The sequence below is a fragment of the Chenopodium album genome, chromosome 17 (assembly GCF_948465745.1).
Source record: "Chenopodium album chromosome 17, dcCheAlbu1.1, whole genome shotgun sequence".
Classification (NCBI taxonomy): domain Eukaryota; kingdom Viridiplantae; phylum Streptophyta; class Magnoliopsida; order Caryophyllales; family Amaranthaceae; genus Chenopodium; species Chenopodium album.
In genome coordinates, this window is record NC_137850.1 from 31,103,461 (window position 1) to 31,118,686 (window position 15,226).

Below are 15,226 nucleotides of genomic sequence, written 5' to 3' on the forward strand. Positions count from 1 at the left end.
CACTCCCTCCCTCATGTCCATACAACCGTATGACCCCCTACTTCAAGGTGGCGCACGGTGGTGGTGTGGTGGTGTTCGTGGTCGGTTTCCTCCTCCTTTCTCCGTAGTAGGTGGTTCAAAGTGTTCATGCTCAATTACTTAGCAGTAATGGAGGTTCAATCCTATCCCGTGGACTAAGTAGAGGAGCAACACTTGGGGCTCTATTATCTCCCTAATTGATAGCCAATCGGTTGTGGAAATCACGCGTCAAAGGTATGTATTATGTGATTCACATTTTAACGCCTTTGGGTTTAGTTAAATCCTAAAAAATGCATTGCTTATAAAGCCAAATGGGGTTGAAACCCAACACAAAAAAGCTGATTAGTTCACAGTCAAATATAGTCTTAAATTAGGAATAAAAAGATAAGGTCTGGTCACTTTTGTCGGAGCCTTCTCCAAAGACACTAGGGCTCCTCATAAGGGTTTTGGAGATCCGGAGAGAGGAAATTAAAGAAGATTAATTATATACTAGTCTAGACAAAGCGTTCAATCGAAATAAGTTTCCATCCTAAACACATTGTACAGAGTGGAAGAACAAAGGTTCAATATATACGTCGACGACGATGTATTCTTCAAAATGAAGCAAATGTAGTATCAAGGAAAATTAACCTTTTTTGGTTCACTTTCTTGAATATGATGCTCACCTTCTACCGATGAAGAGGGATTTAATTAACCATTAACCATTTTCATAAGGACGTGGATTATTTTTTGGAGAAGGTGGGTCAGTGTATAGAGAAGGAGAATTTAATGTAGACAATCTTTTATTAAACTAAACTTGAAATTTATTAGTTATTTTTACTTTTTTTTTTTTAAATTGAAATTGAAATATAAATTAGGAAATTTGTATTTTACCACCCACAAATTAACCACTACTTATTGATATTACCATCCAAAAAAAATTTATTTTAAAACACCATCCAAAAAAGACAAAAAAATTAGATTTCACCATCGGTATCATTTAACAGTTTAAGTTAAAAATGTTAAATATAACATTTTAATTAAAAAATTTCTTTGATTTTCATGCTAAAAAACATATTCTGTAGAGGTTTTAGGGGTCATTTTTGTCCTTTGGAAACAATTTGAGGTTAAAATTTACGAAAAATGATTGAAAATGTCTTGTTTTGCAAACTAAAAAATGCCTTGATTTACGTGACACATGCATTATGAGGTACTTTTTATTTTTGCAACAGTTAAGTTCAAACCGAACCTAAAGGATAAAAATGACCCCAAAACCTCTAAAGATCATGTTTTTGGCACGAAAATAGAAGATTTTTTTTAATGTTAAATTTAACGGATTTGGTGGTGAAATCCAAAATTTTTTGTCTTTTTGGGAGGCATTTTAAAATTCCGGGTGGTAATATCAATAACTGGGTTATTTGTGGATGGTAAAATAAAAATTTTTCTTTAAATTAAATAATATAATCCAAAAATAATTCTTTGCCATATTATTTACAAATTATCCTCCATTGCATGCTAGTTTGGTACTAACAAACAAAAGAGTATAGAACCATAAAATATAACTAAAATTGTAAGCTAAGTCAATGTTAAAAAATAATTTTGATGCCAATTTCAGCTTAAATTATCTATTTTAAATGTCAATTTCAATACACAAATAATACAACAAATAAAACTCTAAATGTGTACAACAAATAATCAATTTCTAAACAACACCTTTAAAAATATTTATAAACTCTATAAATTGATAATAAAATCAAATTAAATAACCAACTAAAATATATGTGCAAGAACAATCACGCAAATACATACCCAAATTCGAATTTCAAAATTAGGAATTTAAGATTAGTGGTTACTTGAGTTTGGAGCCTGGGTGGGACAAATATGCGGCGATGAGAAATGGGTTGTGGCTTGTCAAAGTGAAGGAGGTTGCTCGGCGGAGGCTTGTATGTCGCTTCTCGATGTGTGAGATGTGGTTCAGTACATGATCATGCAAAGGTGAAAGAAAGAAAAAAAAGTCCATTTCCTTATTTCTTTCAAGTTTTATTTTAAACAAATATAAATAAACATCGGTTGTGCATTATAACCATCATGACTAAAGGCGGGTCGCCACCAAATTCAATAGGTTAACTCATTTAATTTCTCTTAGCTTTATTTAAAAGTTTATTTTATTTTTCTCCTCTATCTTCTCTTTCCTCTCTATTCGTTTAGGATTTTAGTTTTCTACGGTAGTGTAGGACAAAAATATTTTAATATTTTTTGAAAATTATTAGACGTTTTTGACCCCTTTTCTTTAACTCATTTAAGGGGTTTTTTTTTTTTTTTTTTTTTCCTGTCCTCTCCATTTGTGTAAGTCATCTTCTCAATTATTCTTTTCATAATTCTCTAGGTTTTTTAATTCTGATTCATGGATGAGATTATTTTTATTTTTATTTTTATTTTAATTTACGGTTTCAAATACTTGGGAAGGGGGGTTTGAACTTGTAATTCACTTGAGTTCAGGTCTTGTGATGAACTCTATAATTAGAGCACAAGCGCAGATTGTGAAAGATTCTAATTTAAAATACATCAAAAATCATTTTGAGCTATGCCAAAATTGCAAAAATGTTACCCTCCCCGTCCCTTGATTATATTCCTACTTCTCTCTATTATGTGAGGAATAAATGCTAGAAATAGGAATCTAATAAAGGGACGGAGGGAGTATTGTTTTGATCATAAAGTTACCCCCTCTATTTTTATAAGTGTTACACGCTTACACCTTGTCTGGCACATAATTTTAAATGAATTAATTGACTTTATAATTATAAAAAAAAAAAGACAGTGGAGAGTTAATATATAATTATTGAAAGGTAAGGGATGTGAAAGAGAGGAAAGTAATAGAAAAAATAGTATTGGGTTTGAGTGAGAAGCATAAAAAGAGAGATATATAATATTAAAATGGGGAAATTTGCTAAAGAAAATGTAACACTAAAAAAAAGAAAAAAAAAACCGACCGCATTTGGTAAATGTAGAACTTAAAAAATGGAGGGAGTATATGTGTTTTTCATCTAAATTTATGATATATAAATGTTTATTATTATTGTATTATTGTTGTACATGTTGTATGATTAATTATTAATGATTACAGCTTCATTTATATTTATTTGCAATAATATTACATTCACCAAAATTTAGGTGAAATTTGCTTGTGAGTGATAGAGGGAGGCAAAAAAAAAAAAAAAAAAAAAGTTTTGTGTGATGAGGAGAGAGATGTAAAAAAATGATAAAAAAAAAGAAAGAAAACATTTGTTGCAAATAAGTTATAATATCTATTTATGATAAATGTTGTAAATAAATTTTAGGTAATTTATTTTTTGTTCTTTAAAAACAAATCGTAAACTTTGTATCCATTAAAGTATGTCAATCCATGCAAAAGAAAGTTAATATACCTGAGCAACTCTAAAGTATGCTACAAAAGATTTTAAGGTAATCTCTTTTGTAGCTAGTTTGTGCCTCAATACTTAGCTACTAACTTTTGATTTAAATGAGACTTAATATTTTAATTAGCTTCTTAATTTAATTTTATTATCATATCGACCCTTATTTTTTGGCAAGTTTATTCTTAAGCAATTTAGCTTGGCAAAGCTAATTTACTTGACCAAGCTAATTTCATTTTTTTAAACTCTAACGGTTAAGCTAGTAGCTAGAAAATTTTCTAAATTGGAAATTGCAATATGGAAGAGTTGTTTGGTTAACAAAAAAATGATGGCAATGGAGGAAGTTGAAAATCTTAGGAATTTTCACTTCCCATAAAACCAAGGAATTCAATTACCTAGCCCCCCCCCCCCCCCTAGGTAAACAGAACTCCCAATGAAATGTTATTTCCCACATTGCAAACTAAAAACTTTAGAAAAATCCCATGAATTTAATGTAAGCAATTTAATTCCCACAAATTTTAAATTCATGTGAATTTCTACTTCCTTTGTTAACCAAATATTACCTTATTTCGAACTTACAGAGGACTTACTGAGTACTCTTTTAGCTAAGTGCCTTTAGATGTTCTCACTCCATAGTGTATACCATGACACCATAAGAGGAAAAGATTTTGGCACACCAAAATTGATTTTGACACACCTCTATGTGAGATCACAGTTTTCTATACTGTTCTCACAAAAAAGATGTGCCAAAATCAATTAAAGATGTGCTAAAATCAATTTTCCACCATAAGCTGTAAAAATTACTCCCTTAGTTTTTTTTTTTATTATTATTTTTATTTGCATCACTTGGAATTGCACATAGTTTAGGAGAGTAATATAATATTGTGAGTTGGTGAATAAATATTATTATCATAAAAGTAAGATGGGGACAATGAAAGAGAAAGAATATAAGAGAAGATTTATACTTCCTCCGTTCTTTTAGTATTGCACCATAGAGGTTGGCACACTTTTTTTTGGTAGTGGGAAAAGGGAAGAGAGAGAGGGGTATATTGGGTATATTGGGTATTTGTAGTGTGAACATAGATATTTTGTTATTACAAAGTTATCCATGTAATTTAAGCATAAACTAAAGAATCAAGTGGCAAAAGTAAGGGTATATTGGGTATTTGTAGTGTGAACATAGATATTTTGTTTCCTAAAATAGAAATGATGTAATATTTGTGAAACTTACTTAAAAGACAAGTGGTGCAATAAATAAAAAACGGAGAAAATATTATTATTATTATTATTTAAGTGGAGACCATGGAATAGAGAGATTTGATAAAATAATTTAAGTAAGGATTATAAAATTAATAAAATATAATATAAAATTATTAAAAATAAAAGTAATTCATTTAAAAAACACATCCAAAAAAAGAAAGTGATTAAAAAAAAAAGAGTACAAATCGTGTTTTCCTTTACAAATACATATCATCTACCTTTTCCTGATAGATTTACTGCAAACTGCAGAGCAAAGCATATCCACAAGAATTGGAAGTGCAACCAATTAAATTGACCCTACAATAAAAACAAAAATAAAAAAAAATATAAATATCAACAGATAGTAGAGGATTTTTCATGTTTCATGTGTAAAGTTAATTTACCCCCACAAAATATAAACTACTTTGCTTAAAAAAAAATAAAAATGAATAAAAAAAAACACAAACTATTACTGTACTCCGATTTATTTACAAGGCACTATTTAACACAGCTATATCTGACAATGACTAGTACAAACCTGTTCATCACTACGAAAAGCAAGCAAGAAACAATAATTTACTCTACCATGCATTCCACATCCGCAGTAGACATTAACTACTCCAAGACTTTCTTTCTTTTCTTTTTTATTTATAAATAATTTCCCCTTACCAATTAATTTAAAACCCATTTAAAGTAATCTTTCCATGAAAACATTACAGAAATATACTCATAAAGTCATGGAGTTGATTTCCACAATAAAAGATACATGGAAAATCTTCATAATTGGCACCATAATTAGCTGCTTTATGCTTCTCCTTTTTCTCAACGAAAATGATCAAAAATCAACTCTTAATTTTCCTCCGGAATCCGGCAAATCCGAGGTGTTTAAGTCGAGCATTGCTAACGATGATAACCCTTCAATTTTTTCTTCTTTTATTCCACCACCCTTAGCAACCAAGCTTGTTGTAGCTCCGGAGCCTTCTAGTCCGTTATTATCCGGTGAATCGGGGATGCCAACGTCGGGTGGCATAATTGTGAAGGCTCCGGAGCCTTCTATTTTTACTACTACTAGTCCGTTAACGCCTGGTGAGTCGGGGATGCCAACTTTGGGTGGCATAATTGTGAAGGCTCTGGAGCCTTCTGTTTTCAACTATAATCCCTTATTATTCAGTGAGCCTGAGTTGCCAACGTCGGATGGCATAATTGTTCAGGCTCCGGAGCCTTCTATATCTAATGAATTGAACCCGCCTATGTCAAGTATGGTTTCCGAGCAACCAAGCAGTTCGTATATATCTTCTTTTAGCCCAGTGCATACTCCTAATGTAACGGGGAATCCTAGTATTACTCCAGCAAAAGACATTGAGAAACCGAAATTTGAAGTTGAAAATAAGGAGAATGATGCACCAAAAAAGAAGTGCAATATTTTTGATGGAAAATGGGTTTACAAGCCTGAAGTAGAACCTAGTTATTGTCCGTTGAAGTGTCCATTTATTGAGGAAAAGATGAGTTGCAAAAGGAATGGGAGACCAGATTTGGAGTATGAAAAGTGGGTTTGGGAAGCTAGAGATTGTGATATACCCATGTAAGTATTTCATTTCTTAAATTAAAAATAAGCTAATTTTTTCTTTAATTCATCCTCGGGCTGTTTTCATCTGATTTTCTAATCTTAATTTTTTTTTATGATTTTGCTAATTAAATTATAATTCATTAAACTTTTTATCTTTATTTGATAATGAAAATAAATAAGTAAATAAAGTGATAAGAAATAAAATTTAATGATTGTTGCTTGTGAATCACTTGTATTACATTTTGTCCCATATGCATAGTTTTTGGATTGTGCATTATTTGTGCGCCTTACAATCAATTTATCTTCACCAAAATGATATCATTATTAATAAGAACTGCGGAGTACTTTTTATTTTTCTAATTAAAGATACATGATTTGATTTGATTAAGGTTCATGTTGTATACTTTATGTCCTTAATATGTTTGCTTTAATATACATATTGTTCTAATAAATCGAAGTGAATTAGTCACAAATGATGTACGGAAAATTAATTCACTATTCTTAAATACAGTACTAGTACCACGGAAGAGTGTACGTACTTGCAACACTCTTATAAATTGATTTCTTTTATCCACTAATCTCACTTGCTCTAATTATTATCGTAAATTATTACAAACAATAGAAAAATGTATCAATTAACTTTTGTTGCGAGTTTGTTTATTCATTTCTTGTATTATTACCCCTACAACCTTTTTAAAATTATGTGCAAATTTATGAAATATATGCGTTTTAAAAAAAACGAAATTAAATATTAAAATTTTGTGATTCGTAGTTTTATATTTAAGGTAATTTACGTGATTAAAGTTAGAACTCAATAACGAAAAGTGTTAGTACTTTAATATCCGTAGAAAAATTCAATACTTGTTCTGTTGTTCATTAATTAAAATGTCTACAATCTTCGTCTACATCCTCCAAAAAAAAAAAAAAAAAAAAAAAAAAAAAAAAATTGTTTTTTCTTTTTGAGGTATAAAATAAAATAAAAATTTAACAATTGTTTGTCCAATAAATAGGCTAAATGGGACAGACATGGTGGAAAGATTTAGAAACAAGAGAATTGTGTTAGTAGGAGACTCACTCAACAGAAACATGTGGGAATCTCTTTCTTGCATTATGTATTCAAACATTCCTTATCCTTCCGATAAAGCTCAGATCCTTTATGAAGACATTCATATTAATACCTTCTTGAAAGTTAAGGTACGGAATTTATTCAATTAATTAACTCTCTTAATGACTTTTATTATTATTATTATTATTATTATTATTATTATTATTATTATTATTATTATTATTATTATTATTTAATATGTATAACTTTATTTAATAATTCATTATTAATTTTATGTTACATTAATTGGTTGTAGGAGGATTATAACTTTACAGTTGAGTTTTTTTGGAGCCCATTTCTTGTTGAACTCAACAAGAATCATTCAAGTGGGAAAAGAGTTCTTGTATTGGACAAACTTTCACCCAATTCAGTGCAATGGCCGAATGCAGATATTATTATATTCAACACAGGCCACCACTGGACTCAAGTTCCCCCTAAAAGAGCGTAAGTTGTTAATTTAACTCTTCTCTTTATCTTTTCAATAAATTATTTGATTAAGTTTATGGTTATTTCAATTTTGCAATGTTAAAAATTAGATGTACAATCTAATAATGTTGTGTGTTGTGCATAATTTTTTTATTTTTTATAATTACTTCGTATATATACTATGTTACTCGGACTCGATTACTCATGTCCGACATGGGGACATATCCAATTGTTTGATTCGACTATTTTGTGAAAAAATTCAATGATTTTGAACTAGAGAAGTGTTCAAGTGTCATATTTATGTCTGAATGTCGAGAGTTCGACACGGGTGTATAGAGGAACATTATATAGTATTAAGTGCAATTAGAAGTATGGTATTGATAGGCACGTATTAAACCCGACACGACATGGTGACACATGAATCTGTTTATTTTTTAAAAAAATTTTAACACTATACAACGCGTTACAAGTGAAATTAGGCTCGTTTTGCATATTTTACAACTCTAAATCCCATCATTAAATTTTTGAACTCTTAATTTTTGTTCAAAATTTTTAGTTTTTTTTTTTTTTATTACAATTTATGTTTAGAAGAATAAAGAGTTTTATTTCCTTAAGACTTATTTCTTTAATATGGGTGAAAGCTTAGAGTAATTTTAATGTCATTTTTCATTAAGCACTCTTTAATATAAAGTCTTTCAATTCTGTAATCAACGTGCAACAAACTTTTAATGTCATGTACATTTCTAAATGAACTTTATTATTTTTAAAAGAGTACATTATTTTAACTACTACGTATTTAAAAAGAATGCACAATAAATAATTAGGTGGATAATAAATTGGCCAAACTGGTCAAGAATTTTTTTTTTCCTTTTTTTTTTTAACCATACGAAGCATTTATATTTATGTGGGGGAATATAATTATTGGAGGTGGTTGACTATAGAAGGATAATTCCGAAAAGGAACCACGGGCCAAATGATTGTGGGTGAACGGGGAAATTAGTGGGGGCTCAAAGTTAATATAGGTTTATAATTTTACTCCGTATTGCTAGCTTAAGTTTTACTCTTCATCTTTCCTTGTTTTTTTAGTTACTTCATAAAATTAAATTTACACATCATGTATCAAGTACCCTCTCCATTGTATTTTTAATTGTAACACTTTAATCAGTATGAAGTTTTATGCAATTGAGTTGAATTTATCAAAAATTGTGTAAGTGGGGTTTCTTAGCGAGTTAGGGCCTGTTCATATTTACTGAACTGAGCTGAACTAAACTGAACTGAACTGATTGGAGCTGAACTGAACTGAACTGAACTGATTGGAACTGAACTGAACTGAACTGAACTGAATTGAGCTGAAATGAATATTTTATGTGAGAGGGAAATTAAGAGCTGAACTGAACTGAACTGAACTGAACTGAACTGATTGGAGCTGAACTGAACTGAACTGAAATTAAGTAAATGTGAACAGACCCTTAATTACTCCCTCCATGATAGCAGGTTAAAAATTTATGTAATTAAAGTAGTTAATTTAGAGAAGAGAAATATTAAAAAGTGTGAGTGAGGTAGAAGTAGGAATCATGTGAGATGAGAGATGTAATAAAAAAAACTACCTCCGTTTTATATTATTTGTAATGATTTGACATAAAATAGAGGGGAAAAATATCTTAACCGCTGCAAATAATATGTAACGGAGGTAGTAATATGAGATATTTTCCATTAAGAAATTATTGCTAATAAAAAAAATTGGCCAGTTATAGAAAGTGTAACAATTACTAAAAAAAAATTATTGCAAATAAAAAAATGACTGATTTTAGGAAGTGTAACAATTACCAAAAGAAAAAAAAAATGGACTACTACACTTTTTTTCTTTAATCCCAAATTTCAGATTCTTTTGGAGATCCCGAATTCCCGGTAGAATTCAATGATAAAGAGTCAAAGATAAGTAAAATCAAAAACTTTTGTATACATCCAATTTACACTAATATTAGTGTACATCCAGCAGTTTAAGGGTAATTTTAAGTCAATTTAGGGTAACTTTTTTACCCTTTTTTTGAGTAACTTTGAACATAATATGTTTTCTTTTTTTTTTTTATTATTTTTTTTAATAAATAGAACCAGAAAAGTTTTATAAGGGTAATAAAATTACTTTCAATCACTAATAATTGAATTTTAGTCATTTAAAATGTGTTTATAAAGCATAGATTATTTTTATTTGAATTGAGTTACTTTTATACATATTTGAGTAACTTTTATTTATTTCAACAGTAACTTTGAGAGATCTTTATAATGGATGTACAATAATTATTGTACACCCGAATTTTTTAAAAGTTTGTGAAATCAAAATTGAGTGCACAGTTTATTACATTTTTGGAAGAACTTTTACCAATTTACATCTCTTACACGGACCATATAATTCACTTTTTTTTCATTTAATTTTTCTTACATTCACTTTGTATTATCTCTCTTATTTTATCCACCATTTTTAATCGTACCTGTATACATATTTCCCAACATTTCCTAGAACTAGAGTCTATAATCATTCAATTAGCCTTTTGAAAAACAAATGGAGTATGTCGAACAATTACTCCATCCCCATGAAAGTATACAAAGATATTATCCATATGACCATATCGAGGAGGTATTTTAAACTGCCTTAATCTAACGGATTATTCTTATATTTATGAAAACCCAATTTTATCATTATAGTGGGAAAAAAAAAATTTAGACATAAATTAGGATCTGTTCACATTTACTGAATTGAGATGAACTGAAATGATTGAAATTGAACTGAACTGAATATTTTATGGGAGAAAGAAATTAGGAACTGAACTGAACGAATCTGAACTGAACTGAAATGAAATTAAGATGAAGTGAACAAGCCTTTAGCTTATGAAAAAAAGCTAAGATAGGTTTAGATTATTGTTAAAGGCCGTCAACCTTTAATTTACAACTAAAATAAAATTTGATAAGTTTAGATTAAGGTTATGGTAAAATTAGCTAAGTTCATGTAAGATATATAACAGTTCCAACGTGTGAAAGTTTTTATCTCATCCAAAAAAGATATCTAAACTACGTGGGGTGGGATGGGGTGGGGTGGGGTGGGGAGGTTTGTTACCTTCGACTTATTTAGGGTGTATTCTCTCCGTTTTATATTAAATGTAACATTAGAGTGTTCACAAAGTTTAAGAGACATTTATAGGGTAGGGCCTAAAAGAGAATTTTTTTTATAATATAAAATATTGTTAGTAGGAAAGAGAAATAATAATAATAATAAAGTAGGATTAACCCTTAGCGCATAGGTTCTATTGGTTTAGCAAACATATAGGATTAAAAATGTACCATTACATGTAGAATAGGTGATAGGTGGTAAATATTTTGGGGGATAATATTCAACGTATAGGATGGTAAAAAGTACCATTACATGCACAATAGTACACGAAAAGTATTATCCAGACAACTTATATTTTAATAGTACATTATACATGCATAATGGTATATGATGGTATATTATAATGTACCACTGTTGAGTCAATTTTTTCCAAAAGCTTGTCAAATTTATAAATTTGCCCTCCTATATGTTTTGTAAACATATAGGAGCTATGCACTGAAATGCACTTATAAAGTATTATAAGTAGAGTAAAATGTTTTTGAAAGTATGGTTAGTGAGAGAAATTATAAAATAACGGTAAATGGTAAGTCCTTACTAAAAATAGTAGTGTTTCAATTATTATAAAACGGGTAAACGACCAAAAATAAAAAGTGTTGTATTTAATATGTAATAGAGGAACTGAGGGAATATGTTATAGTTTGATTTTAGGAATTTTTTTATTTTTTTATTTTTGGGTTCAAAACTTTTTTTTGCTGAAATCTAATTGAACCCTAAGTTTTCTAATTTGCTCTTGTTTGTTTTAATTTTTAAGAAAAATTGTCAAAAATAATACAAACTTTCACCTATTCGCCAAAAACAAGTCAAACACCACAGCACCACCTGCCCCTTAGCTTCCCCTCTCCTTACCCGGTGTCTCCCGGCCCTCCGACGACTCTTTCCAGACACCTCAACCCCTCCCCTGCACCGGCGATCCCATTTCCGACATCCCCATCTCTCCCCCAACCTTTCCTGACTTCTACCCACCACAAAAGTGGACCCACAAAATTCCCCTTCCGTAGTCTCGCCCTACGAAAACCCCAAATCTCCACAAAGTAGTGGAATCAAATCTAGCAGACTAGCACTACTACCAATAATATCACAAAAAACCCAAAGAGAATCAATATATCAACAATTCTTAACCAACCCAGAAATCATAGTATTCCACAAAACCGTATCTATGTTAGACATTTTATCAAACACCTTATATGCATACCCAATCTTGGAAAAATAAGATACAATCCAACAACTACAGACCCAACAAACAAATTAGCGCTAAACCCATCAATGATCAAATGAGCATGAAGAACCATACCAACCCTTTGATCCCCAAGTGACCAAGAAGTCGAAACTGCAAAAACGTGGGTATAGTTTCGATGCAATTGGCTATAAACAGAAACAGAAGATGGAAAATGATCGAGGGAAAACCCACAAATGAAGACATTGTAGAGGAAAATACATGGGGTTGGAGTTGAAGAAACAAGAAGATTAGCATGCCAGAATATTTGTGGGTTTGATAAAATGTCGCAAAGTTTTTGATTTTTTTGATAAAGCTTTGAGAATGATTTGAGCATGGATTTATTTGAGTTTTGTGAATGTTGTTGATTTTTAGATGAGGTTGAGGGAAGGGGAGGGCCAGACGCTGGTAAAGGATCGCCGGAGGGCCAGACGACGTCAAGGAAGGGGGATGGTTAGGGAGTAGTGGCTGGCGGTGGGGAGGGGGAGTGATTTATATTTTTTGATTGTTAAGTTTAAATGTTAATTATGAGTTAATTAAATTATTTAATGAATTTATTAAAAAATAAAAAGTTTACCGGTCGTTTAGGTTGTAGGTAAAAATGTCTTGTTTAAAGCGGATATCCTCCAAAGTTTGTATTTTTTTTAGAAATAATCGAACGTTTGACTTGTTTTCAGCGGACGAGTGAAAATTTGTATTATTTTTGACAATTTTTCCTAATTTTTATGTTAGGTCTGAATAAATATCTTTACACATATATGGAGAATATAGGTTTCTTTTACAGCAATTAAAAAGACATTAAAAGTAACTCTAGTCGGGTTTGATCCACGACTTTCATGTCGGGAGACACTAACTAATCACACACCATGACACCAACTAGATGAAATATCAAATAATGCTTGTTTGTACTATTCACTACAATGAACCTCATAATTTGCCTTACTTCTTTCAGATGGGACTTGTTCGAATACAAAGGAAAGCTGACAGAGAAAATGCCACTACACCAAGCATTTACACGGGCCATTAGAACGTGGGCAAATTGGGTGGATAAAAACATCGACCAAAAGAAAACAACTGTTTTCTTTAGAAGTATTTCAGTTGAACACCAATCTTCGTTCTATAACCAATATTGTTACTCTAGAACACAACCTCTCATGGATGAATCCTTTAGATTCATTTTTCCTAGAACTCTTGTTCGCGTTATTGAAAGCGTGATCAAAGGGATGAGAACGTCGCAAGTGAAGTACTTGAACATTACCAAGTTGACGGAATACAGAATTGATGCACATCCTTCTATTTATAGGTTTAATGATTGGAAAATTCGTACAAAAAATAGTAGGAATCACCAAGATCAAAGAATTATTCCCGATTGTGGGCATTGGTGCCTTCCTGGGGTGCCTGATACTTGGAATAGGTTGTTGTATGCTTCTCTATATTTTGACAATTATGTATCTAGCTAGCTCTTGAAATTTTGTTATATTTGTACTATATATTCTTGATCTGAATTGTTTGATAAGTTGAATAGAAAGAAATGTCTACATTGAAGATGTGTATTATGATGAATTATTTGAAGAATTGAAATTAATTAATGATTGATTCTTGTTTTTGTTTATTTTATAATTTTGTTGTAGCAATGATTATTGCTTAAACTCCTTTAATTTATTTCCTTTTTATTGTAAACATACATAGTACATTAGTACTTTGTGCTTTGTAGAATTCTATTCTCATTCCGATATGAAAACTACCAATGTGTATGTTATAAATTTATAAGTACAACATTTCCTCAAAAAAAAAAAAAAAATTTATAAGTACAGAGTAATTGAATGTAATAAATAAAGTAAACAATTGTTGGTAAGAATCTGATGCTAATCCTGACAGTTCGGCCTAATGCAAATGATTATATCTTACAGTTTAAAGGTTCAATTATCACTTGATCGCTAAGGGAACTTTAAGAGTAGGTATTACTTAACTTTTTTCATCACTTAAAAAATAAAATAAAACTTTAATCGTAAAATTGAAAATCACGTATGTGTACAAATCTTATCCACATGATCACCTTACAATTTTTGTAAATTTACACTATTATCGTTCTTGCCATGATATCATGATAGTAGTAAAAGCTTATTCAAAGGACGTACGAACATAAAGATTTCTTATTGAGAATATGGTGAGGAGTAGCTAGACTTACTAACCAATGGGGCCATGGGAGGATATTGGTTGAGGAATTGGGGATTTTATGGCTGAAATCGACAAACTAATTGCTATATTGAAATGTAAAGTAACGTGGTCCACCGTAAAGACTAAAGAAATGTGGGTTAATTACAAAGTCTGTGGGGGCTTGTATTCAAGAAAAAGAGGTAAAATTCATTAACTTTGTTGTACGGATTAATAATAAGCACAATTGACAAATTAAAATAGGGTTTATAACACATGCTCATACATTATTGGTATTCATTGCTTTTTTGCAATAATGGCCTAGGGTGCTTCTCTATTTCTCATTATATATAACTTGGGAGTTTTTTTTTTAATTTTTTTTTTAATGTTATTTTTTATATGAACTCAAACAAACAAACAAAAATAAATTATTAAAGGAAGATAAATTACTATTTGATTTGGGTAAAAATACCCGGGGCACGTGGCCCTATCAGAAGGCGATACGTGTCATTCTAGGAGAAGTCTAAAATGGACCTATCTCCAATTGACACGTGGCACTCCCAATTATTGAGGAAAAACGGCTTTTAGGGCCCAATTCCCGAGAAACCGCAAAACGGCGCAACCCACCAAATCTAGGTCAGAATGACCTAGGTAAGGGTTCGATTACCAATAACCCTATAAATAGAGGATTTACCCCATTTTTGGGGGGGGGGGGGACGTTCATTTATTACATTAAATCAATTCTCTTACATTAGAAAAATCACCTAATCTCGGAATTCGAGAAGATCTACTTTTACTTTTCCGCACTTTTTACTATCTATTCTTCGACTGGTTTTAATTTGATCGTCGGAGGCGGAGCTCCTATCAATCGGAGTCTCCGTTATTTTGCAGGTACAGGCGTCAGGGACTTAGTGAGGTAACTCTCTCGCTTATCCGGAGTCCATTC

At 30.8% G+C, this 15,226-nt stretch overlaps 1 protein-coding gene across 2 annotated transcripts; it reads left to right on the forward strand.

The window, feature by feature from the left end:
* Window positions 1-5,375: 5,375 nt before the first annotated feature.
* On the forward strand, window positions 5,376-13,671 carry LOC145589561 (protein trichome birefringence-like 43). Of its 2 annotated transcripts, XM_081646182.1 has the most exons (5): window positions 5,376-5,689; window positions 5,861-6,231; window positions 7,227-7,410; window positions 7,578-7,765; window positions 13,079-13,671. In XM_081646182.1, the coding sequence occupies exons 1-5, from the start codon at window positions 5,387-5,389 to the stop codon at window positions 13,584-13,586; spliced, it is 1,554 nt and encodes a 517-aa protein (XP_081502308.1). In that variant the 5' UTR covers window positions 5,376-5,386; the 3' UTR covers window positions 13,587-13,671. The 2 variants fall into 2 exon arrangements, with proteins under 2 accessions (XP_081502308.1, XP_081502307.1); XM_081646181.1 differs by having other exon boundaries at window positions 5,376-6,231.
* The last annotated feature ends 1,555 nt before the right edge of the window (window positions 13,672-15,226 follow it).

Bases quoted from the DNA above. Each gene is read 5' to 3' on its own strand.
- LOC145589561 (XM_081646181.1), top strand. From the start codon at position 5,387: ATGGAGTTGATTTCCACAATAAAAGATACATGGAAAATCTTCATAATT. The intron at 6,232-7,226 runs GTAAGTATTTCA...TCCAATAAATAG, and splicing joins AGAGATTGTGATATACCCAT to GCTAAATGGGACAGACATGG. The intron at 7,411-7,577 runs GTACGGAATTTA...AATTGGTTGTAG, and splicing joins ATACCTTCTTGAAAGTTAAG to GAGGATTATAACTTTACAGT.